General features: G+C 42.3%; 1 protein-coding gene across 3 annotated transcripts in view; it reads left to right on the top strand.

Annotated features, from left to right (window-relative positions):
- Positions 1 to 584: 584 nt before the first annotated feature.
- LOC308627440 (activator of 90 kDa heat shock protein ATPase homolog 2) overlaps positions 585 to 26,845 on the top strand; it is a 30,164-nt gene continuing 3,903 nt past the window's right edge. For all 3 annotated transcript variants that reach the window (XM_081253591.1, XM_081253590.1, XM_081253589.1), the window contains exons 1-4: positions 585 to 894; positions 2,126 to 2,316; positions 24,725 to 24,810; positions 26,651 to 26,765. In XM_081253591.1, the coding sequence (XP_081109717.1) occupies positions 815 to 894; positions 2,126 to 2,316; positions 24,725 to 24,810; positions 26,651 to 26,765 (472 nt within the window). In that variant the 5' untranslated portion in view covers positions 585 to 814. The remainder of the gene's footprint in view (positions 895 to 2,125; positions 2,317 to 24,724; positions 24,811 to 26,650; positions 26,766 to 26,845) is intronic.

Raw genomic sequence — 26,845 nt, 5'->3', positions numbered from 1 at the left:
GTAGGAATTTCAACAGAACACGAATACGGTGTAAAGAGGACGCGCTCCGCCGAGACCACCTCCGTCTTGCATCGTGGGCGCGCTCCGACCTCAGCAAGTCGGTCGCACAGCAAACAGGGTGACCAAGTGCTCGCGAGGGTCGTGTCCTCGAGAGGACCGAACACCGTCAGCACGGCCGGTGGCAATCCGACGGCCGTTTCCTGTCTGCAGCCCCGGTGCAGCTCTCAGGCGCCCCTTACTCACCGTCCCGCTTGCCAGCACTGAAGGTCATCGCTGCAGTAATAATAACGAACCGTTGAGAGGCGTCCGGCCTTCCCCAGCCCGTGCACTTGCGAGACCCAAGGCGGGGCCCAGGGCCTCCGCAAACCCCACCCGGCCTCCCAGGTCGCCCCCTCCCCAGCGCCGTAGCTCGGGCCCCTAGCCTACCCACCGCCGCCCCCGACGCGGGTCTCCTGGGCCCCGAGCCCTCCCCTCCTGGCCCGCACCCGCCTCGGGCCCAACCCCCTCCCGGGGGCGGGCTTCCTGAGCCCAGACGCCCCCCGCCCCCTCCACCCTCCGGGCCCCGCCCCGCGCCCCCGCCCTCGCCCCTGCCCCTCGGAACCAGCCCCGCTCTCGCTCTCCCGGAGCTCCGCAGTGGGGCTAGCGGGGCTAGCGGGGCGGGCGGGGCCGGGTGGCGCAGGGGGCGGGGATTTCTGGCACTTTCTGGGCGCTGCGAACGCTCTGATCTTGGGTTCGAAGGCCGGAAACGTCGGCGGCGGAGCCGTAGCGCCGCCGCGGCCCTTGTTCTCCGCTGAGGCCGGGCCGCAGCGCAGACATGGCCAAGTGGGGCCAGGGGGACCCGCGCTGGATCGTGGAGGAGCGGGAGGACGGGACCAACGTGAACAACTGGCACTGGTGCGGCCGGGCAGGGGCCGGGGCCGCGGCTTCCGGGCCTCCTCCCTCCGGAGCCGGCGGGCGGGGCGGGGTGTGGGGGGGGACCCTCTGCGAGCGCCCGGCGCCCTGTGCCCCGTGCCCCGGGTGCAGGGGCGGCCGGGTGTCTCGGGGCGCCTCCCGGGCCGTGGTGGGCCCCGGGCCGGGGGAGTGGGGAGGGTTGGAGGCTGCACAGGTGTAGATGCTCGTCTTTAGCCTCAGGGCTTGCAGAGCCCTTGGAGCCTGGAGACCCGGGGTCTTATCTGCACCGGCTCTGGGACTTCACTTTCCTCTTTTTGAAAGTTGGGTTGGGTCCCAGGAATACAAGTCATTCTTGACTTACCGCTTCAGCTTCGGCAGTCTCTGACCTTAGAAGCTCTCCCCGCGCCGCCCCTCCCCCCACAGCCCCTTGAAGTTTGGGGGAGTTAAAATGAAGGTAGAAAGTGTGTGTGTGTGTGTGTGTGTGTGTGTGTGTGTGTGTGTGTGTGTGTGTGTGTGTGTGTGGTACGTATGTATTGGAAAGAACAGGAATTTGGATCTCAACTCCACATCTGACTTGATGAGTCTCTGGTGAGCCCTGCCTTCTAGGAGTTCTTACTAGTTACCCATCCTTTTTTTTAATCTCATCTGGAGCTTGGGCTGTCGCTCTTCAGTCAGAGCTTCAGGAATTGATGTTCTCTGCTCTGGTCCTCTGAGGGCTGTGCTACCTCAAGGCCATCAAGGTGATGCTGAGGCAGGTCCAGGGCAGAGCAAAGCCTTAACCTGTGAGGGCATCCTTCCCTGGGGGAGTCCTGGCTTGGGGTTGGGAAGAGCTGACCTCTCCTTTCCCAGCCTTTTCACCATGGACACTTATGGACTTCTCTCTGCTCATTTACACCCCTTAAAATGGGAACATTATTTGGGAAGATTGTATGAGATAATATCTGTGTGAAAACCTTGTTAATTTGTCTTATTACGATAAAAGTTATTTCAGTTATAATTACCTTTTCATGTGGCCCAGGCTTTACCCCTCCATTTCCACCAGGTGAGATTTCGAGACCTCCTTTCCCCCAAATAAACCAGTGTTTTTAAGACAAAATACCACCCAACAGCTGCTTGAGAGGAATTGGGCTGATCTGGACTGGGCCAGGGCATTATCCTGATTCCCCAGGGTGGGCGTGTGGACACCAGTGGGGGCTTCCATTCACCGCTCTTCCCTTCTTTTGGCCCTCGGCAGGACAGAGCGGGATGCCACCAGCTGGTCCAAGGGGAAGCTCCGCGAGCTCCTGGTGGGCATTGCCGTGGAGAATGAGGCTGGCCGTTGCGAGATCAGTGAGCTGAAGCAGGTGGAAGGCGAGGCTTCCTGCAGCAGCCGCAAAGGAAAGCTGATTTTCTTCTATGAGTGGAACATCAAACTGGGCTGGAAAGGTAACAGGGTCCTCCAGGTACAGGTGGGGGTGGGGGCTGTGCTGGGGCAGAGTTGGTTGATTCATTAGTCATTCATTCAACAGATATATTTAGAACTCCTGCTATGGGCCCCTGAATTGGTGTTTGGAGTTCTGGACACCCTTACTGCACGTGGAGTTCCTTGTCCAACCAGCTGTGGGCTTCCCTTTCTCCCAGCACTCAGAGCTCTTTAGGGCTCTTAGCTGTCAGCTGGACTCAATCTGCCAGGCATTTGTGAGCACTAGCGTTTCCTGGAGCTGCTGCCTGCAGCACTCTTCCCCTCGCTAGGTGCCTGCTGGCTCCTTCAGCTCTTTCAGGTTTGCATCCTGAGTAAAGCCATCTATCTCCATTCTCTAACAGTTTCAGATCCCTTCCTTGTACTGTTTCCCTTCCCTGCTTTATTTCTCCCCAAAGCACTGATATTTGGCACACTACATATGGTTACATTATTATTGTTCTGGATTCCCCTTTTCTCCCCATTCATCAGGGCAGAGATTTTTTAAAATATAAGCTTTATTGAGATATAATTCACATACCATACAGTTCACCCATTTAAAGTGTACAATTCCCTGGTTTTCAGTATATTCACAGAGTTGTGCAGCCATCACTACAGTCAATTATAGAACATTTTCATCTCTCCCCCCAAACCATGTACTTGTTAGCAGTCACTCCCCCAGTCCTTGCAACCTCTAATCTAATTTCTGTCTCCATGGATTTGCCTGTTCTGGACATTTCATATGAATGGTATCACACAGTATGTGGTCTTTTGTGAGTAGCTTCTTTCACTTGACATAATGTTTTCAAGGTTCATCTGTCTTGTAGCATGTTTCATTCTTTTTCATTGTTGACTAACGTTCTGTTGTATAGATGTAGCACATTTTGTTTATCTGTTCATCAGTTGATAGACATTTTGGTTGTTTTCATTCTTTGGGTCTTTGGGTCACGGATTGATTGGTTTTGTTTCCAGATCACTGTCTGAAACGTTGTGTTTGTTGAATGAATAAATTTCTCCCGTGGTGCCTGGCTCCTTGCTGGGTGGACAGTCTATACTCAATAAATATTTGTTGAAATAACCATGGATATGAAGACAAGGGGAAAAGGAAAAGGAGGAGAGAGGGCAAGATCTGGTTCTGGAGGATGGTGCTGTGTTTGGGCCTCAGCTTGTGTCAGCTTCTTTCTTGAGAGTTTGGGTTAGAGAGCTGCCTGGTGAGCTGTCCTTGGGCCTCTGTCCTAGTGGCTGTCTTGCTAACTGGAGCCAGGCCAGAGCCCAGGGAATGTTCAGCAAGCATCAAAAGCAGTCCCACTTGTGCCTTGAAACCTTCTGGCTGGGGGTTTGCTCTCAGTTGCTCCCTCAGTGGCTGCTCTTGGCTGGATCATAGCAGGGTCTGGCTCCTTACACATCCAGCTCCCCAAGACAGGGGCTCTGAGGTCCCCAAGGAAACTCATGGTCTTGTGTCTCTTCCATCTCCCTTAGTTAGAAGCAGCAACCAGCTCCTTTGTAGGATAAGACCCAGCAACTCCCAGGCAACAGCCAGAGGGCAGACGGAACAGGGCTTCCCTGACCCCGTGTGCTTTCTCCTCTAGTAGTTAGTCCTAGAGGTGGCTAGTGGGATCCGCTGGGGAGGAGACAATACTCTGGTCTTCCTTTTTTTTTTTTTAATTAAATTTTAATTATATTAAATTTAGCTTTCTCAAATTTATTGAGATATAATTGATTTATAACATTGTATGAGTGAAAGGTATACAACATGATGATTTGACATATGTGTATATTGCAAAACTGATTTCCACAATAAGGTTAGTTAAAATATCCATCACCTCATATAGTTACAAATTTTTGTGTGTATGTTGAGAACTTTTAAGATCTGCTCTCTTAGCAGTTTTCAAATGTATAATACTGAATTGTTTACCCTGCTGTCCATTACATCCTCAAAACTTACTCATCATATAAGTGGAAGTTATATGTGCCCTTTGTGTCTTTTGACCACCTTCACCACCCTTCCCTCTGCCACCTTGCAACCACCAGTCTACTTTCTGTTTCTGTGAGTTTGTTTTTTTTTTTGATTACACATATAAATGAGATCATACACTATTTGGTTTTCTCTGACTTATTTCACTTAGCATAATGCCCTCAAGTTTCATCCATGTTGTCACAAATGGCAAGATTTCCCTTCTTTTTTGTGGCTGAATAATATTCCATTGTGTAAATATGCCACATTCTCTTTATTCATTCATCCATCGATGGACGCTTAGGTTGTTTGCATGTCTTGGCTACCATAAATAATGCTGTATTGAATATCGGGGTGCAGATATGTCTTTGAGATAGTGATTCCATTTCCTTTGGCTATATATCCAGAAGTGGAATTGCTACATCATGTGATAATTCTATTTTTAATTTTTGAGGAACCTCTATACAGTTTTCCATAGTGGCTGCACCAATTTACATTCACACCAATAGTGCATGAGGGTTCCCTTTTCTCCACATCCTCACCAGCACTTATCTCTTTTTGATAGTAGCCATTCTAACAGGGGTACAGTGTTATCTCTTTATGGTTTTGATTTACATTTCCCTGATGATTAGTGATGTTAGACACCTTTTCAGGTACCTGTTGGGCATTTGAATATTTTCTTTGCATAAATGTCTATTCAGTTCCTTTGCACATCTTTTTAATAGTATTTTTTTTGCTATTGAGTTGTATGATTCCTTACATATTTTGTATATTAACTCATCAGATACGGTTTACAAATATTTTCTCCTATTCTGTAGGTTGCCTTTTCATTTTGTTGATTGTTTCTTTTGCTGTGCAGAAGCTTTTTAGTTTGAGTAGTCCCTAGACCAACATCAAGGAGCTTTTTCCCTTTTTCCCTAGGAGTTTTATGGATTCAGGTCTTACATTTAAGTTTTTAATCCATTTCAAGTTAATTTTTGTGTATAGTGTATATTTTGTGTATAGTGTAAGATTCATTTTCATTCTTTTGCATGTGAATATCCAGTTTTCCCAGCACCATTTGTTGAAGGTAGTATCTTTTACCCGTGGAGTATTTTTGTTTCTCTTGTCATATATTAGTTGACCACATATGCATGGGTTTATTTCTGGGCTCTTGATTCTGTTCCATTGGTACATGTCTTTTTTTTATGCCAGTACCATACTGTTTTGATCACTCTTGCTTTGTAGTAAAGTTTGAAATCAGGAATTGTGATGCCTCCAGCTTTGCTCTTCTTTCTTGGGATTGCTTTGGCTATCAGAGTGTTTTGTGGTTCCATGTGAATTTTAGGATTGTTTTTTCTACTTCTGTAAAAAAATGCCACTGGAATCTTGGTAGGGATTGCATTGAATGTACAGATGCCTTTGTGTAGTATGGACATTTTTAAAAATTTTTATTTATTTATTTATTTTATGCAGTGGGTTCTTACTAGTTATCTATTTTATACATATTAGTGTATATATGTCAATCCCAATCTCCCAAGTAGTATGGACATTTTAACAATATTAATTCTTCCAAGACATGAACATAGGATATCTTTCATCAGTGTCTTATAGTTTCCCATCTACAGATCTTTTATCTCCTAGGTCAAATTTATTCCTAAGTATATACCGTTTTTGCTGCTATTGTAAATGGTATGTTTTCTTTATTTCTTTTTCAGATAGTTCATTGTTAGTGTATTGAAAAGCAACTGATTTTTTTTTTTTTTTTTTTTTTTTTTTTTTTTGCGGTACGCAGGCCTCTCACTGTTGTGGAGCACAGGCTCTGGACGCGCAGGCTCAGCGGCCATGGCTCATGGGCCCAGCTGCTCCGCGGCATGTGGGATCTTCCCGGACCGGGGCACGAACCCGTGTCCCCTGCATCGGCAGGTGGACTCTCAACCACTGTGCCACCAGGGAAGCCCAAGCAACTGATTTTTGTATGTTGATTTTCTATGCTGAAACTTTACTGAATTTATTTATTAGTTCTAATGGTCTCTTGGATTTTTTTTGTATATATGATCATGTGCTATGCAAATAGAGGTAATTTTACCTTTTCCTTTCCAATTTGGATGCCTTTTATTTCTTTTTCTTGCTTGATTGCTCTGGCTAGGACTTCCAGTACTGTGTTGAATGGGAGTGGTGAGAGTGGGTACCCTTATCTTGTTGCTGTTATTAGAGGAAAAGCTTCCAACATTTCACCGTTGAGTACGATGTCAGCTGTGGGGTTGTCATATATATCGCCTTTATTATGTTGAGATATGTTTCTATTATGCCCACTTTGTTGGGAGTTTTTATTATCAGTGGATGTTGAATTTTCTCAAATGCTTTTTCTGCATGAATTAAGATGATCATATTATCTTTATTTTTCATTGTATTAATGTGACGCATCACATTTGACTTGGGTATTAAACCATCCTTGCATCCCAGGGATTAATCCCATTAATCATAGTATTTGATCCTTTTAATGTGCTGCTGAATTCAATTTGCCAGTATTTTGTTGAGAATTTTTACATCTATATTCATCAGGTATATTTGTCTGTAATTTTTTCTTTTTCTTTTCTTTTTTTTTTTTTTTTGGCCACACTGTGTGGCATGTGGATCTTAGTTCCCTGACCAGGGATCAAACCTGGGCCTCCTGCAGTGGAAGCGCAGTCTTAACCACTGGATGGCTGAGTAACCCTGTAATTTTTTCTTGTAGTGTCCTTAACTGGCTTTGGTATCCTGGTAATGCTGGCCTCTTAAAATGAGTCTGGGAATGTTCCCTCTCTTCAGTTTTTGGGAAGAGTTTGAAAAGGGTTGATGTTAATTCTTTAAATGTTTGGTAGAATTCCCCAGTGAAATCATCTGATTCTGGGCTTTTCTTTGTTGGGAGTTTTTTTGGATTACTGATTCAGTTTCCTTAATCATAATTGGTCTGTTCAGACTTTCTAGTCCTTAATGATTCAGGCTTGGTAGTTGATATGTTTCTAGGAATTTATTCATTTCTTTTAGGTTGTCCAGTTTTATAGCATAAAATTGTTAACAGCAGTTGCTTATTATCGTTTGTATTTGTGTGGTATCAGTTGTAATGTCTCCTCTTTCATTTTTAATTTTATTTATTTGGGTCCTCTTTTTTTTCCCTTGGTTAGTCTAGCTAAAGTTTTGTCAATATTGTTTATCTTTTCAAAGAACCAGCTCTTTGTTTTATTAATCTTTTATATTGTTTTCCTATTCTCTGTTTCTTTTATTTATTTATTTATTTGGCTGCATTGGGTCTTCATTGCTGCGCACAGGCTTTCTCTAGTTGCAGTGAGCAGGGGCTACTCTTCGTTGTGGTGCACAGGCTTCTCATTGCGGTGGCTTCTCTTGTTGTGGGGCATGGGCTCTAGGCGTGTGGGTTTCAGGAGTTGTGGCACACGGGCTCAGTAGTTGTGGATCACAGGCTCTACAGCACAGGCTCCGTAGTTGTGGCGAATGGGCTTAGTTGCTTCACAGCATGTGGGATCTTCCCGGACCAGGGCTCAAACCTGTGTCCCCTGCATTGGCAGGCAGATTCTTAACCACTGCACCACCAGGGAAGTCCCATGTTTCATTTATTTTTGCTCTAATCTTTATCCCTTTTTTTATTGAGATATAATAGACATATAACATTATATTCATTTTGTGTTATGATTGTATATTTGTACACATCAAGAAATGGTGACCACAATAAGTCTAGTTAACATTCATCACCATACAGTTATAAGATTTTCTTTTTTCTTGTGATGAGAATTTTTAAGGTTTACTTTCTTTCAAATATACAATATAGTATTATTATACTTACCATACTGTGTATTACATCCCCATGACTTATTTTTTATAACTGGAAATTTGTACTTTTTTTTTTTTGCGGTACGTGGGCCTCTCACTGTGTGGCCTCTCCTATTGCGGAGCACAGGCTCCGGACGCGCAGGCTCAGCGGCCATGGCTCACGGGCCCAGCCGCTCAGCGGCATGTGGGATCTTCCTGGACCGGGGCATGAACCCATGTCCCCTGCATCGGCAGGCAGACTCTCAACCACTGCGCCACCAGGGAAGCCCGGAAATTTGTACTTTTGACCACTTTCACCCGTTTTACCCATTCCACCACCCCCTGTCTCTGGCAACCACTAATCTGTTCTCTGTATCTATGACTTTAGATTTTTCTTTTTTAATTGCTGTATCCCTGCACCTTCTTTTATTTAAATTAATTAATTTTTGGCTGCATTGGGTCTTTCGTTAATGCATGTGGGCTTTCTCTAGTTGTGGCGAGTGAGGGCTACTCTTCGTTGTGGTGCGTGGGCTTCTGTCTGCAGTGGCTTCTCTTTGTTGTGGGGCACTGGCTCTAGGTGTACAGGCTTCAGTAGTAGTGGTGCGCGGGCTCAGTACTCGTGGCTTGTGGGCTCCAGAGTGCAGGCTCAGTAGTTGTGGTGGATGTGCTTAGTTGTTCCGCAGCATGTGGGATCTTCCAGGACCAGGGCTCAAACCTGTGTCCCCTGCATTTACAGGCGGATTCTTAACCACTGTGCCACCAGGGAAGTCCGACTTTGGTTTTTCGTTTTATTTTTTTCTTTTAGATTCCACATATAAGTGAGATCAAATAGTATTTGTCTTTCTGACTTATTTTATTTAGCACAATGCCCTCAAGTTCCATCCAGGTTGCTACAATTAGCAGGAGTTTTTTCTTTTTTATAGCTAAATAATATTCCATTGTGTGTATGTACTACATTTTCTTTATCTGTTCATCCACTGATGGACACTTAGGTTGCTTCCATGTCTTAGCTATTGTAAATAATGCTGCAGTGAACATGTGGATGCATATATCTTTTCAAATTAGTGTTATTGTTTCCTTTGGATATATACCCAGAACTGGAATTGATGGATCATATGGTAGTTCTATTTTTAATTTATGGAGGAACCTTCATACTGTTTTCCACAGTGGTTGCACCAGTTTACATTCCTACCAGCAGTGCACAAGGGCTGCTTTTTCTCCACATCCTTGCCAACACTCATTATTTCTTCCCTTTTTAACACATTACTGACTGGGGGATTTTTGCAGAAACTAATGCCTGTGGCTGGCAATTTGTTATGTAAGTGAATATTGGAACACCTGCGTTTGAGTAAATATCAACAACTTTTTTTCACTTAATGTATTTATTTGAAACTTAGTACATGTCTTACTAAAGGATTCTATTATTTCGTTAGAGTGTGATAGGCAGTAAAGCAGGCACCTCTGTGCAGGGGAAAGAACATCTATTACAAATATACTTTTCACTGCGCTTTCTCCTGGAAGAGCAGATTCTACACTTTGTGGTGGCATTTTTTATTAGTCCTGTGGGTATTATTTCATATAGAATATGTTCTTTTATTTTACCTGATAGTCAACAAGGTGGATCTTTGTGGAGGGGCTCTTTTAGAAATGCCACAAGAAGCACCAGGTGCGGGACTACCACTACATTCACAAGACTGGTCAGTTGCCCATTCTCTAGCTACTGCTAACAAAAATTGCTTGTTAAGTCATTTTATTATGTGCATTAAGGCTACAATAAATTTTAAATGCATTGAATAAACTGTAATTACTCAAACAGAAACCCACTTTCTCATACCATTTTCGAGTTTTCTGGAGAATATTGAAGTTTGCCAGATATTGATCGATCGATCAACTCCTTTCATATATTTTTGTTGTGTTTTGTTTTGCTTTTGATATGATTCTACTTTTAAAATATTTTTTTGGTTGCACCAGGTTTTAGTTGCAGCAGGTGGGCTCCTTAGTTGTAGCTTGCCAGCTCCTTAGTTGCGGCATGTGGGTTCAGTTGCGGCAGAGGGGTTCCTTAGTTGCAGCTCCAGGGCTCCTTAGTTGTGGCATGCAAACTCTTAGTTGCGGCATGCGAACTCTAAGTTGCAGCATGCATGTGGGATCTAGTTCCCTGACCAGGGATCGAACCCGGGCCCCCTGCATTGGGAGCACAGAGTCTTATCCACTGTACCACCGAGGAAGTCCCTCATATATTTATTATACTCTAATATACAAGTGGGCTTAGTTATCTGATGGCCAGTCCTCCTGTCTTCCTTTCATGTAGATGTTATGGAGGCATCATGAATAGTTGTCACTATGCGGACTAGCCTCTTGTCTTTCTATGTAAGAAGAATCATTTCTCCCTTCCATAAGAATGTAATTTCTCCCCCTGTAGATTTTAAATTTCTCCTTTAATTGGTTTGGTAGACCACAATTCTCTCTTATAGTCCCACAAACACTGGTTTTATTTTTCAACAGTATTTCAGATGTGGACACACTGTTGTAATAATTGTCTTGGTACATATGGTGCTGTGAACCAAGATAAGGTTGTAGGACTGATAATATTGTTGCAGTTTCTTTCCTTTACCTGTGTAAATCTCAAGGTAGCATATATATCCAGTTTCACTTTCGCTAACCATCCTGACCAAAATTCCATATTTTGTAAGTTTTCTGGGATTATAAGTTTTGAATCTGAGTTGTCCTCTCCACTTTATCATTGCCTTATCAAGTGATAGCTCTTGTTTGTATATAGATCGATTGAAATTTTGGTAGAAAATAATCCAGAAGAGGTTTAACTTTTGAAATTCTGTCTGTAGGAAGTAGAGTTTCTGAGTTATTAAAGTGAAAAGCTGTCATTATTTGTTTGAACCTTATTCTCATCAGAATCTTCGGAAAGACAGGTGTTTCAAGTAAGGGATCAGTCAACCAGTATTCTTTCCAGTGTGACTTATTTGTCCCATCAAATTATTAATCCAAGAAACTTCTTCGTGTCACTATTGGTTACATCAGTCTATTTTAAATCCTTACCATACTCTTTATATGATTTTTCATTCTGTTGGTGATAGAAGTTTGTTTGAGAAGCGACCAACTCGAAAAAGTTATTGCCAAAAAAAAATTAATTCTGTTATGTCACTAACACTTTGTGGGTTATTACATTCAGTAGTTACACCTGACACACCTGTAAAGTCTTCTAATTTTCATGAAATGCCTTCAATCCACTCTTCTGTAGAAGCAAAGGAACATTCTCCAGCACCGTGAGTTTCGTTTTCACTTTCTGTATCAGAATCAATCACTAAGGTTTTCTGTCTTTTTGTTGGTCTAATATTCACATCGTCTGAATCAACTATATTCTGAAGAATTATCATCTTCTGAGACACTAGTATATATGTTGCTTGGACAGTCAAATAAAGTATCTGCATAAAATTGACCAAAAAATTCTTCACTCAAAATTTCACAATGTGTCATTTTTGAAAATTTTACGGTAATAAACTTGCATTTGTAGTATACACAAGGTTGGAACAAATGAATGATAATGACAATCATAAGTTGATTAATGAATCCTCGATCAATTTTAAGCTCTAACAACTTTGCAAGGTGATGTTAATTGTATCACTCTCTAAAAATGTATTGATACGTCTCTGGTCAATAACGTTCAGGTAACAAAAGACATATTAATACATCTCTGGTCAATACGTTGTTAATAAAAGACACTGTAACAGGTGTGAGGTGATATTGCATTGTGCTTTTGATGTATAATTCCGTGATGTTGAGCACCACTTCATGTACCTGTTGGCCATTTGTATGTCTTTAGAAAAATGTCTCTTCAGATTTTCTGCCTATTTTCTAACCAGATTGTTTTTTGTTACTGAGTTTTATAAGTTCCTTATATATTTTGAATATTAACCCCTTATCATATACATAATTTACAGATATTTTTTCTCATTCAGTAGGTTGCCTTTTCATTTTGTTGAGTTTTCTTTGCAGAAGCTTTTTAGTTTGACTAGTCCCACTTGTTTATATTTGCTTTTGGTGTTAAATCTAAAAATCATTGCCAAGAACATTGTCAAGGAGCTTATCACCTATGTATTCTTCTAGGGCTTTTGTGGTTTCAGGTCTTAGGTTCAAGTCTTCAGTTCACTTTGAGTTAATTTTTTGTGTATGGTGTAAGATAGTGGTCCAGTGTCATTGTTTTGCTTGTGGCTGCCAGTTTTCTCAACATCATTTATTGAGGAGACTGTCCTTTCCTCACTGTATATTCTTGACTCCTTTGTCAAAGCTTAATTGACCACATATGCATGGGTTTATTTTTGGTCTCTCTATTCTCTTCCATTGATCTGTGTACCTGTTTTTTATGCCAATACCGTACTCTTTTGATTACTATATCTTTTTTAATATTTTTTTATTAGTTTCTGCTTTATAACAAAGTGAATCAGTCATACATATATATCTGTTCCCACATCCCTTCCCTCTTGCGTCTCCCTCCCTCATTACTATATCTTTATAATATAGTTTGAAATCAGGAAGTATGATGCCTTCAGCTTTGTTCTTTTTCAAGATTGCTTAGGCTGTTTGGGGTCTTTTGTGGTTGCATACCAATTTTAGGATTGTTTGTTGTATTTCTGTGAAAAATGCCATTGGAATTTCAACAGGCATTGCATTGAATCTGTAGATTGCTCATTATATCTTTTCTTCTGCTAACTTTGGGCTTAGTTTGTTCTTTTTCTAGTTCCTTGTTGTGTAATGTCAGGCTCTTTATATGAGATATTTCTCTTTTTTTGTCGTTTTATGAGTTTACAGCTACAAACTTCCCTCTTAGAACTGGTTTTGCTGCATCTCATAAGTGTTTGTGTTTACATTTTTATTTGTACCAAGATATTTTTAAATTTTCCCTTTGATTTCTTTGAGCCATTAGTTGTTCAGGAGTATTTTAATTTTAATTTCCATGTATTTGTGAACTTTCCAGCTTTCGTTCTGTTACTGATTTCTAGTTTCATACCATTTGTGGTTGGAAAAGATACTTATTATAATTTCCATCTTTTTGAATTTGTTGAGACCTGTTTTGTGGCCTAACTTATGATTTATCCTAGAAAATGTTCTGTGGGTGCTTGAGAAAAATGCATATTCTGTTTCTCTTTGATGGAATGTTCAGTATATGTTTGTTAGGTGTATTTCATGTATAGTGTTGTTCAGATCTGATATTTCCCTATTGGTTTTCTGTTTGGATGATATATCCATTGTTCAGAGTAGGGCATTAAAGTCCCCAACTATTATTGTATTGCTGTTTATTTCTCCTTATAAGTTTTCTAAGTAATTGCTTTATATATTTAGGTGCTGCAGTATTAGGTGCATAAATATTTACAATTATTATATCTTGATGAATTGACTCCTTTAGCATTATATAATCACTTTCTTTGTTTTGACCATTTTTGGCTTAAAGTCTTATTTGTCTAATATAAGTATAGCTACTCCTGCTTTCTTTTGGTTAATATTTCCTTGAAGTATCTTTTCCATCCCTCTACTCTCAGTTTATGTGTATCCTTAAAGCTAAAGTGAGTCTCTTGTAGGCAGCATGTTGTTGGATCTTGTTTTTTTTTATCCAGTCAGCCGTTCTGTGCCTTTTGATTGGAGAATTTAATCCATTTATATTTAAAGTAACTATTGATAGGTAAGGACTTACTATTGCCATTTCATTAATTCTTTCCTGACTGTTTTGTAGATCCTATCTTCTTTGCTTCCTCTCTTGCCAGCTCTTTAGTCATTTGCTGCCTTTTTGTGCTGGTATGCTTTGACTCCTTTATCATAACCTTTTGTGGTTTTTCCTTTGTGGTTAACCTGAGGTGTATATAAAATATATTTATAACACTCTATTTAAACTGATAACTTAAATTTGATAGCATACAGAAATTTATACTTCTTCCCCCCTCACATTTTAGGTTATTGATGTTACAATTTACATATTTTTACATTGTGTATCCAATAACAAATTCTCATAGTTATGGTTATTTTAAATTCATTTGTTTTTTAACTTTTAATGTAGAGTTGTAAGAGAATTACATACCACCATTGCAATATTAGATCATCTGACTTTGTATATGTACCATTACCAGTGAGTTTTACACATTCATATGTTTTTTTTTTTTTTTTTTTTTTTTTTTTTTTTTTTGTGGTATGCAGGCCTCTCACTGATGTGGCCTCTCCCGTTGCGGAGCACAGGCTCCAGACGCGCAGGCTTAGCGGCCATGGCTCACGGGCCCAGCTGCTCCGCGGCATGTGGGATCTTCCCAGACAGGGGCATGAACTTGTGTCCCCTGCATCAGCAGGCGGACTCTCAACCACTGCGCCACCAGGGAAGCCCCATTCATATGTTTTTATGATGCTAACTAGCATCCTTTTATTTCAGCTTGAAGAATGTCCTTTAGCATTTCTTATAAGGCAGGTTTAGTGACATTGAGCCCCCTCAGGTTTTGTTTGTTTGGGCAAGTCTCTATCTTTCTTTTACTTCTGAAGGACAGCTTTGCTGGGTATAGTATTCTTGGATGACATATTGTTTCTTTCAGTATTTTGAGTATATCATCCCACTGCTGGCCTGTCAAGTTTCTGTTGAGAAATCCACCTGTAGCCTTATGAAGCTCCCTTGTATGTGAAGAATCGCTTTTCTCTTGCTGCTTTCAAAATTCTTTTTGTTTTTGATTTTTGACAATTTAACTGTAATGTGTCTTGGTGCAGCCTTTTTTGAGTTCAACCTATCTGCGGGTCCTTTGGGCCTTATGAATCTGGATGTCCATTTCTCTTCTCAGGTTTGGGAAATTTTCAACCATTATTGTTTTAAATAGACTTTCTGTCCCTTTCTTTCTCTTCTCCTTCTGGGACTTCCATAATGCATGTGTTATTTCATTTGATGGTATCACATGACATCCATACTGTTTCTTCACTCTTTTTTTTTTTTTACATCTTTATTGGAGTATAATTGCTTTACAATGGTGTGTTAGTTTCTGCTTTATAACAAAGTGAATCAGTCATACATATACATCTGTTCCCACATCCCTTCCCTCATGCATCTCCCTCCCTCCCACCCTCCCCATCCCACCCCTCCAGGCGGTCACAAAGCACCGAGCTGATCTCCCTGTGCTCTGCGGCTGCTTCCCACTATCTATCTACCTTACGTTTGGTAGTGTATATATGTCCATGCCTCTCTTTCGCTTTGTCACAGCTTACCCTTCCCCCTCCCCATATCCTCAAGTCCATTCTCAAGTAGGTCTGTGTCTTTATTCCCGTTTTACCCCTAGGTTCTTCATGACATTTTTTTTTTAAAATTCCGTATATATGTGTTAGCATACGGTATTTGTCTTTCTCTTTCTGACTTACTTCACTCTGTATGACAGACTCTAGGTCTATCCACCTCATTACAAATAGCTCAGTTTCGTTTCTTTTTATGGCTGAGTAATATTCCATTCTATATATGTGCCACATCTTCTTTATCCATTCATCCTATGATGGACACTTAGGTTGTTTCCATCTCCGAGCTATTGTGAATAGAGCTGCAATGAACATTTTGGTACATGTCTCTTTTTGAATTATGGTTTTCTCAGGGTATATGCCTAGTAGTGGGATTGCTGGGTCATATGGTAGCTCTATTTGTAATTTTTTAAGGAACCTCCATACTGTTCTCCATAGTGGCTGTACCAATTCAATTCCCACCAGCAGTGCAAGAGTGTTCCCTTTTCTCCACACCCTCTCCAGCATTTATTGTTTCTAGATTTTTTGATGATGGCCATTCTGACTGGTGTGAGATGATATCTCATTGTAGTTTTGATTTGCATTTCTCTAATGATTAATAATGTTGAGCGTTCTTTCAGGTGTTTGTTGGCAGTCTGTATATCTTCTTTGGAGAAATGTCTATTTAAGTCTTCTGCCCATTTTTGATTGGGTTGTTTGTTTTTTTGTTATTGAGCTGCATGAGCTGCTTATAAATTTTGGAGATTAATCCTTTGTCAGTTGCTTCATTTGCAAATATTTTCTCCCATTCTGAGGGTTGTCTTTTGGTCTTGTTTATGGTTTCCTTTGCTGTGCAAAAGCTTTGAAGTTTCATTAGGTCCCATTTGTTTATCTTTGTTTTTATTTCCATTTCTCTAGGAGGTGGGTCCAAAAGGATCTTGCTGTGATTTATGTCATAGAGTGTTCTGCCTATGTTTTCCTCTAAGAGTTTGATAGTTTCTGGCCTTACATTTAGGTCTTTAATCCATTTTGAGCTTATTTTTGTGTATGGTGTTAGGGAGTGATCTAATCTCATACTTTTACATGTCCCTGTCCAGTTTTCCCAGCACCACTTATTGAAGAGGCTGTCCTTTCTCCATTGTACATTCCTGCCTCCTTTATCAAAGATAAGGTGATCATATGTGCATGGGTTTATCTCTGGGCTTTCTATCCTGTTCCATTGATCTATCTTTCTGTTTTTGTGCCAGTACCATACTGTCTTGATTACTGTAGCTTTGTAGTATAGTCTGAAGTCAGGGAGCCTGATGCCTCCAGCTCCATTTTTTGTTCTCAAGATTGCTTTGGCTATTCGGGGTCTTTTGTGTTTCCATACAAATTGTGAAATTTTTTGTTCTAGTTCTGTGAAAAATGCCAATGGTAGTTTGATAGAGATTGCATTGAATCTGTAGATTGCTTTGGGTAGTAGAGTCATTTTCACAATATTGATTCTTCCAATCCAAGAACATGGTATACCTCTCCATCTATTTGTATCATCTTTAATTTCTTTCATCAGTGTCTTATAATTTTCTGCATACAGGTCTTTTGTCTCCTTAGGTAGGTTTATTCCTAGATATTTTATTCTTTTTGTTGCAGTGGTAAATGGGAGTGTTTTCTTGATTTCACTTTCAGATTTTTCATCATTAGTGTATAAGAATGCCAGAGATTTCTGTGCACTAATTTTGTATCCTGCTACTTTACCAAATTCATTGATTAGCTCTAGTAGTTTTCTGGTAGCATCTTTAGGATTCTCTATGTAGAGTATCATGTTATCTGCAAACAGTGACAGCTTTACTTCTTCTTTCCCGATTTGGATTCCTTTTATTTCCTTTTCTTCTCTGATTGCTGTGGCTAAAACTTCCAGAACTATGTTGAATAAGAGTGGTGAGAGTGGGCAACCTTGTCTTGTTCCTGATCTTAGTGGAAATGGTTTCAGTTTTTCACCATTGAGGACGATGTTGGCTGTGGGTTTGTCATATATGGCCTTTATTATGTTGAGGAAAGTTCCCTCTATGCCTACTTTCTGCAGGGTTTTTATCATAAATGGGTGTTGAATTTTGTCGAAAGCTTTCTCTGCATCTATTGAGATGATCATATGGTTTTCCTCCTTCAATTTGTTAATATGGTGTATCACGTTGATTGATTTGCATATACTGAAGAATCCTTGCATTCCTGGAATAAACCCCACTTGATCATGGTGTATGATCCTTTTAATGTGCTGTTGAATTCTGTTTGCTAGTATTTTGTTGAGGATTTTTGCATCTGTGTTCATCAGTGATATTGGCTTGTAGTTTTCTTTCTTTGTGACATCCTTGTCTGGTTTTGGTATCAAGGTGATATGGTGTATGATCCTTTTAATGTGCTGTTGGATTCTGTTTGCTAGTATTTTGTTGAGGATTTTTGCATCTGTGTTCATCAGTGATATTGGCTTGTAGTTTTCTTTCTTTGTGACATCCTTGTCTGGTTTTGGTATCAAGGTGATGGTGGCCTCGTAGAATGAGTTTGGGAGTGTTCCTCCCTCTGCTATATTTTGGAAGAGTTTGAGAAGGATAGGTGTTAGCTCTTCTCTAAATGTTTGATAGAATTCGCCTGTGAAGCCATCTGGTCCTGGGCTTGTTTGTTGGAAGATTTTTAATCACAGTTTCAATTTCAGTGCTTGTGATTGGTCTGTTCATATTTTCTATTTCTTTCTGATTCAGTCTTGGCAGGTTGTGCATTTCTAAGAATTTGTCCATTTCTTCCAGGTTGTCCATTTTATTGGCATAGAGTTTCTTGTAGTAATCTCTCATGATCTTTTGTATTTCTGCAGTGTCAGTTGTTACTTCTCCTTTTTCATTTCTAATTCTATTGATTTGTGTCTTCTCCCTTTTTTTCTTGATGAGTCTGGCTAATGGTTTATCAATTTTGTTTATCTTCTCAAAGAACCAGCTTTTAGTTTTATTGATCTTTGCTATCGTTTCCTTCATTTGTTTTTCATTTATTTCTGATGTGATCTTTATGATTTCTTTCCTTCTGCTAACTTTGGGGGTTTTTTGTTCTTCTTTCTCTAATTGCTTTAGGTGCAGGGTCAGGTTGTTTATTCAAGATGTTTCCTGTTTCTTAAGGTGGCATTGTATTGCTATAAACTTCCCTCTTAGAACTGCTTTTGCTGCATCCCATAGGTTTTGGGTCGTCGTGTCTCCATTGTCATTTGTTTCTGGGTATTTTTTAATTTCCTCTTTGATTTCTTCAGTGATCACTTCGTTATTAAGTAGTGTATTGTTTAGCCTCCATGTGTTTGTATTTTTTACAGATTTTTTCCTGGAATTGATATCTAGTCTCATAGCGTTGTGGTTGGAAAAGATACTTGATACAATTTCAATTTTCTTAAATTTACCAAGGCTTGATTTGTGATCCAAGATATGATCTATCCTGGAGAATGTTCCATGAGCACTTGAGAAAACTGTGTATTCTGTTGTGTTTGGATGGAATGTCCTATAAATATCAATTAAGTCCATCTTGTTTAATGTATCATTTAAAGCTTGTGTTTCCTTATTTATTTTCATTTTGGATGATCTGTCCATTGGTGAAAGTGGGGTGTTAAAGTCCCCTACTATGAGTGTGTTACTGTCGATTTCCCCTTTTATGGCTGTTAGTATTTGCCTTATGTATTGAGGTGCTCCTATATTAGGTGCATAAATATTTACAATTGTTATATCTTATCCTTGGATTGATCCCTTGATCATTATGTAGTGTCCTTCTTTGTCTCTTCTAATAGTCTTTATTTTAAAGTCTCTTTTGTCTGATATAAGAATTGCTACTCCAGCTTTCTTTTGATTTCCATTTGCATGGAATATCTTTTTCCATTCCTTCACTCTCAGTCTGTATGTGTCTCTAGGTCTGAAGTGGGTCTCTTGTAGACAGCATATATATGGGTCTTGTTTTTGTATCCATTCAGCCAGTCTGTGTCTTTTGGTGGGAGCATTTAATCCATTTACATTTAAGGTAGTTATCGATATGTATGTTCCTATTCCCATTTTCTTAATTGTTTTGGGTTTGTTATTATAGGTCTTTTCCTTCTCTTGTGTTTCTTGCCTAGAGAAGTTCCTTTAACATTTGTTGTAAAGGTGGTTTGGTGGTGCTGAACTCTCTCAGCTTTTGCTTGTCTGTAAAGGTTTTAATTTCTCCATCAAATCTGAATGAGATCATTGCTGGGTAGAGTAACCTTGGTTGTAGGTTTTTCTCCTTCATCACTTTAAATATGTCCTGCCAATCCCTTCTGGCTTGCAGAGTTTCTGCTGAAAGATCAGCTGTTAACCTTATGGGGATTCCCTTGTGTGTTGTTTGTTGTTTTCCCGTTGCTGCTTTTAATATGTTTTCTTTGTATTTATTTTTTGACAGTTTGATTAATATGTTTCTTGGCATGTTTCTCCTTGGATTTATCTTGTATGGGACTCTCTGTGCTTCCTGGACTTGATTAATTATTTCCTTTCCTATATTAGGGAAGTTTTCAACTATAATCTGTCAAATATTTTCTCAGTCCCTTTTTCTCTTCTTCTTCTGGAACCCCTATAATTCGAATATTGGTGCGTTTAATGTTGTCCCAGAGGTCTCTGAGACTGTCATCAGTTCTTTTCATTCTTTTTTCTTTATAGTGCTCTGCAGTAGTTATTTCCACTATTTTATCTTCCAGGTCAGTTATCCGTTCTTCTACCTCAGGTATTCTGCTATTGATCCCTTCTGGAGTATTTTTAATTTCATTTTTTGTGTTGTTCATTGTTGCTTGTTTCATCTTTAGTTCTTCTAGGTCCTTGTTAAATGTTTCTTGCATTTTCTCTATTCTATTTCCAAGATTTTGGATCATCTTTACTATCATTATTCTGAATTCTTTTTCAGGTAGACTGCCTATTTCCTCTTCATTTGTTAGGTCTGGTGGGTTTTTATCTTGCTCCTTTATCTGCTGTTTTTCTGTCTTCTCATTTTGCTTATTTTACTGTGTTTGGGGTCTCCTTTTTGCAGGCTGCAGGTTCGTAGTTCCCGTTGTTTTTGGTGTCTGTCCCTAGTGGCTAAAGTAGGTTCAGTGGGTTGTGTAGGCTTCCTGGTGGAGGGGACTAGTGCCTGTGTTCTGGTGGATGAGGCTGGATCTTGTCTTTCTGGTGGGCAGGTCCATGTCCGGTGGTGTGTTTTGGGGTGTCTGTGGCCTTATTATGATTTTAGGCAGCCTCTCTGCTAATGGGTGGGGTTGTGTTCCTGTCTTGCTAGTTGTTTGGCATAGGGTGTCCAGCACTGTAGCTTGCTGGTCGTTGAGTGAAGCTGGGTGTTGGTGTTGAGATGGAGATATCTGGGAGATTTTCGCCATTTGTTATTACATGGAGCTGGGAGGTCTCTTGTGGACCAGTGTCTTGAAGTTGGCTCTCCCACTTCAGAGGCACAGCACTGACTGCTGGCTGCAGCACCAAGAGCCTTTCATCCACACGGCTCAGAATAAAAGGGAGAAAAAGTAGAAAGAAAGAAAGAGGATAAAATAAAATAAAATAAAGGTAAAATAAAATAAAGTTATTAAAATAAAAAATAATTATTAAGAAAAAACTTTTTTTAAAAAGTAAAAAAAAAAAAGAACGGACGGATAGAACCCTAGGACAAATGGTGAAAGCAAAGCTATACAGACAAAATCTCACACAGAAGCATACACATACACACTCACAAAAAGAGGAAAAGGGGAAAAAATAATAAATATTGCCCTCAAAGTCCACCTCCTCAATTTGGGATGATTTGTTGTCTATTCATGTATTCCACAGATGCAGGGTACATCAAGTTGACTGCGGAGCTTTAATCCGCTGCCTCCGAGGCTGCACAGAGAGATTTCCCTGTGTCTTCTCTGCTCTCACAGCTCCCGGGGCTCAGATTTGGATCTGGCCCCGCCTCTGCGTGTAGGTCGCAGGAGGGCGTCTGTTCTTCGCTCAGACAGGACGGGGTTAAAGGAGCCGCTGATTCGGGGTCTCTGGCTCACTCAGGCGGGGGGAGGGAGTGGTACGGAGTGCGGGCTGAGCCTGCGGTGGCAGGTGACGTTGCACCAGCCTGAGGCGCGCCGTGCGCTCTCCCGGGGAAGTTGTCCCTGGATCATGGGACCCTGGCAGTGGCGGGCTGCACAGGCTCCCCGGAAGCGGGGTGTGGATAGTGACCTGTGCTCGCACACAGGCTTCTTGGTGGCGGCAGCAGCAGCCTTAGTGTCTCATGCCCGTCTCTGGGGTCCGCGCTGATAGCCGCGGCTCGCGCCCGTTTTGGAGCTCCTTTAAGCAGCGCTCTTAATCCCCTCTCCTCGCGCACCAGGAAACAAAGAGGCAAGAAAAAGCCTCTTGCCTCTTCGGGAGCTCCAGACTTTTTCCCGGCTCCCTAGCAGCTAGCTGTGATGCACTAGCCCCCTTCCGGCTGTGTTCACGCAGCCAACCCCAGTCCTCTCCCTGCGATCCGACCGAAGCCCGAGCCTCAGCTCCCTGCTCCGCCCACCCCGGCGGGTGAGCAGACAAGCCTCTCGGGCTGGTTAGTGCTGGTCGGCACTGATTCTCTGTGCGGGAATCTCTCCGCTTTGCCCTCCGCACCCCTGTTGCTGCGCTCTCCTCGCGGCTCCAAAGCTTCCCCACTCCGCCACCCGCAATCTCCGCCTGCGAAGGGGCTTCCTAGTGTGTGGAAACCTTTCCTCCTTCACAGCTCCCTCCCACTGGTACAGGTCCCGTCCCTATCCTTTTGTCTCTGTTTTTTCTTTTTTCTTTTGCCCTACCCAGGTACGTGGGGAGTTTCTTACCTTTTGGGAGGTCTGAGGTCTTCTGCCAGCGTTCAGTAGGTGTTCTGTAGGAGTTGTTCCATGTGTAGATGTATTTCTGACGTATCTGTGGGGAGGAAGGTGATCTCCGCGTCTTACTCTTCCCCCTCTCTCCGTTTCTTCACTCTTTTTCATTCTTTTTTTCTTTTTTGTTTCTCTGACTGGACAATTTCAAATAACCCATCTTCTAGTTTACTAACTGTTTTCTTCTACTAGGTCAGGTTAGCTGTTGAAGCTCTCTATTGAATTCTTCAGTACAGTCATTGTATTCTTTAGCTCCAGGAATTTTGCTGTCCTTGTTTCTTTTAATGATTTCTGTTTCTTCTTTGAACTTATTTTGTTCATGCATTTTCCTAATTTCATTTAGTTGTCTGTGTGTTCTTATAGTTCACTAAATTCTTTAAGAGGTTTATTCTGAATTCCTGGTCATATAGTTCATACATCTCCATTTCTTTGGGTCAGTTTTTAGAGCTTTATTTGGTTCTTTTGGTGGTGTTATGTTTACCTGATTTTTCTTGAGCCTTGATTCCTTGCACTGGTGTCTGTGTGTATAAGTAAGTGGTCTCTTCTTCCATGTTTTACAGGTTTGCTTTGTCAGGGAAAATCCTTCACCATTCAACTTGGGTTATTGGATGTGTCAACTAGTAGTGTCCATGGGCAGGCAGGGCTTGCTGTCAGGCTCTCCAGTTGAGTGTGCTCTGAGGTCAGGGTAGGGGATTACCAGTAGCTGGGCTTTGTGGTCGGGTGAGTCGACTGGGCTCCATGTTTAAGCAGGGCTGCTGAGTGGGCTCCCTGACTAGGCAGGGTTGCTGGCTGTGCTCCATGGTTACATGGGGCCATTAGCTGGGCTCTGCAGTTACCCTTGATTCCAGTCTGTGGAACACTGGCTGTGTTCCCTGGCAGGGTGGTGCCACTGGTTGGACTCTATGATTGGGTAGGGTTATGGACTGGGCTCTGCCATTGCTGCTGGTTGAGTGGGGTCTCAGGCTATGATCCCTGACCAGGTGTTGCTGCTGGCTGGACTCTGTGTTCAGGCAGGGCTGCAGGCAGGGTTTCATGGTAGGACCTTGCCTCAGGCTGTGTTCTGTGACCACGTGGGGACACAGATTGTGCCTTGAAGTTGGGAAGGTCTGCAGGCCTGGCTTCAGCATCCATAGGGTGCTGAGTATACTCAGCTGTTGAACAAGGTTGCAGGCTGTGCTCTCTGGTCAGGAGGGGCTTCCAGCTGTATCCCGCAGTTGGGGAGGCTAGAGACTGTTCTCTGTGGGGTGGGGTCTCTGCTGGGCTCTTCCTCTGGACAAGGCCACAAGCTGTGTTAAGCAATTGGGCAGGGCTGTAGGCTGGGTTCTGAGGCTGCTTAGGGTCACTGTTCAGGCCCCTTGGTTACGCAGGGCTAGAGGCTATGCTCAATAGTTGGGCAGGGCTGCTGGCTTGGCTCCCTGCCCAAGTGGGGCTATTTGGATGGGCTCCAAGGCTGCCCACATCCTCTGGTCGGGCTTCCTGGATGGGCAGGATGGGAAGCTACACTCAGCAATTGAGTGGAGCTATGAATTTGCAGGGCGGTAGAATGGACTCCACAGCTGGCTTTGGCCTGTTGCCTGGGGACCCAAATCAGGCAGAATTGCCAGCTGAGCTCTGCTCATGTACTGCTTCAAGCAGGAACATGGCCCATCCAGATTTGAGCACTGGTTGCTGAAAGCCCTGCCCCCTTCTCCATCCCTATCTGATTCTCAGTGGTCTCCATGAGTCGAGACCCCAGTGGCCCTCCCAGGAAGCATCCAACAGTGCCGGGGGACCTGCATGTCCACCTTCTGCCCTCTTTTCCTGCTGGAAAAACTGCAGTGGGGCCCTCTCAGTGTGGTTCTCTGTTGGCCTGGCGGAGGGGCAGTTTGGTCAGAGTGTTAAACCACTCCTCATACCCTTCTAATGCAGTCCTTTTCTGCCTCTGGTCCAGGAGAGTGTTCAGCCTCACCTCTGGGTTTTGGGATTTTCACAGTGGTGTCTTGTCCATGGATAGCAGCTAGTTGGTCTTTTTGTGAGGGGGACTGAAGTCGGGAATAACCTGTCACCATCTTGATGTCATCATTGAAGTCAACACTCTGGTCTTGAAAGAAATCAGCTGCATAGAGTCCACACAAACTTCCCCAGGCCACACCTCCCTCCCCTCACTTTTTCTGTGATCAGAACTCATTGTCCCTTTTTGCCTTCCTGTCCCTTTTGTGACTCCTCTTCAAGACAGCCCTTTATCCTGCTTTGCCTTGGTAAAGAATATTGGGGGATGAAAGAAGAAACATTGGTTAACAGAGCTGTTTACTCCAGTCCTGTGCTTCCACGTGGCCCCTGATCGTGTGTGCACTTTACTTGCCAGGTTCTTACCCCTGCCTTCCTAGGGTGCTTACCTGTGATGTGGGCCAGGGGAGCAGGGTTGATTTGGGTGCGTGTGTGGTGGGGAAGGCTTGGCCTGCCTCGTCCCCACGGTGGCGGTGCCCTGTGAGGAGGGTGGGCTGTTCAGTTAGGCAGGGCAGGTTTACGTAAACTGGCTGTTACTTTGTAATTGAGGAACGTATTTTGCTCATTTTAGGTATAATTAAAGAATCTGGTGCGAAGCACAAGGGGTTGATTGAAATACCCAACCTGTCTGAAGAAAATGAAGTAGATGACACTGAGGTGAGGTATCTGGTGGAGTTTCTTCTTTTTTTTAATCAAGTTTCTGTTAGACATGTTGGGCATTTGAAAAACTGTTAATCGGACTGTGTGGTGCTTGTGCGGTAGTTTTGGCGAGCAGTGAGGGCTCGTTTGCCGAGGAGGATAGCTGTACCTGGGCGCAGCGTGGGGTGGGAGAGGGGTGCAGGAGGAAGAGCACACTGGGGAAGCCCTAGACCCCCGTGGACCAGGAGTCGGGCCCAGGCAGGTGACTGCACCCCCCGTGGCCTCCTCATCTGTGACACTGGGTTAAATTCACCTTTCAGATACGCGTGACAGTGTACATACTGGAAAGTGCTCAGGTGTTTTGCACAGCTTGGTGAATGGGATTTTGCTGCTTCTCTGCATAGTTGCTCTTTCCCTTCAATAGTGAAAATTCTCAGCTTTTCGCTGTGATCTCCCTTGGTTATACCATGTTTTTTAGTAAATTAGTGTGTGTTGCTTTTGACTGGCTCTTCTGGTTGTCTTGGGAGATAGAGCCTGTGTAACTCCCATGCTTGGTTTACAGTTAGTGCCCTCTTTCAGCCAAAAGCTTGGTTTTGGGGCGAGACCATTTGTACAGCAGCTATATTTTCCAAATGAAGATAGTTTGATACAGGGTCTTTTTTGATTTGTGAATGTATTCAGTGTGAAGGCCTTCAAGATATAAAAACTAAGTTACACTGAGCCGCTATGAGTTGCCTTTCTTAAAGGTTATAAAAGGCCGTAAAAGTGGGGCTGTCTCGGACATAGCTTCAGATGTGTGTTTGCTCCCCTCGGGCTGTGATTTCACTTTGCTGTATTCAGATACATCAGCTGAGAAGTGTTTCAGCAGCATATTAAACTCGTCTTTTAGATTCAGCCTGTGGTACAATAGTATTACAGAACAAACTCTTCAGATTAGAACTGGGGCCTGGGAGTAGGCCCAACTCAACTGAATCACAGGGACACTAGATATTTCAAACCAACACCTCTTCGTTCTGAGACTACTACAGAGGCATCCCCAGAGCAGCATTTTGACGCTTTCCTCTCCCTGTCTCCCCCTCTCTCCTCCTGTCCATTCCTTCCATCCTTCCCTCTTTTCTTTCCTCTCCCTCCTCTCCCTTTCCCAACTCTCCTCCCTGACAAAAAAATGTAGCCCAAGACCAGGATATTTGGAACTTGGTTTTCCTAATTACACTGGCTTTGGGGTTCTAGATGAGCGCTGTTCAATAGAAATATAATGCAAGTCACATAAGGAACTTAAAATTTTCTAGCAGCCATGTTAAAAAATTTAAAAGAAACAGATGAAATTAGTTTTAATACTTTTTATTTTACCCAAAATATAAAAATATCATTTTAACATGTAATTAGTATCAAAGTTATTAATGAGGTTATTTTACATTCTTTTTTGGTACTAAGTCTGCAAAGTCTGGTGTATATTATTTTACACTTACAGCACATCTCAAATCATACCAGCCGCATTGCAAGTGCTCAGTAGCCACATGTGGCTAAGCGGCTACCATACTAGACAGCGCATTTCTAGACCCTGTGAAAGCCATGGACTACATCATTGATATAATATATATACACATAAAACGTATGCAAATTGGGGGGTTCACATTCTACGAAGTCCGTTCAAGATTTGGCCACCAACCAGGTCAATGGACCCTTGATTAAAAACCCCTTACATCTTCTCAAACTATATGAAGAAAACCTGTCACGTCTCTTACATCCACTTCTTTCCCTTTCCTCACCATCACAGTTCCCTCATCCATATGTCCCAGAATTGTTAAGATTACGTCAAACCAGATTTTTCTTAGGTTTGTATTTTTCTGATTTGTAGGTGAACGTGAGTAAAAAGAAAGGAGATGGGAATATACTGAAGGATCTTATGAAAACTGCAGGCACCGCCAAGGTCAGGGAAGCCCTTGGAGATTACCTGAAGGCACTTAAGACGGGTAAAGAAGGCATCCCTTGTGAACTAGAGGGGCCCTTTTCCATTTACCCAAATAATGCTCTGCACTGTGGTCTGGATTCC

The sequence above is a fragment of the Mesoplodon bidens genome, assembly GCF_964165515.1.
Source record: "Mesoplodon bidens genome assembly, chromosome: 14".
Taxonomy (NCBI): Eukaryota; Metazoa; Chordata; class Mammalia; order Artiodactyla; family Ziphiidae; genus Mesoplodon; species Mesoplodon bidens.
Note: the sequence above shows the minus strand (reverse complement) of the source record. Positions and strands in the feature narration are given on the sequence as shown.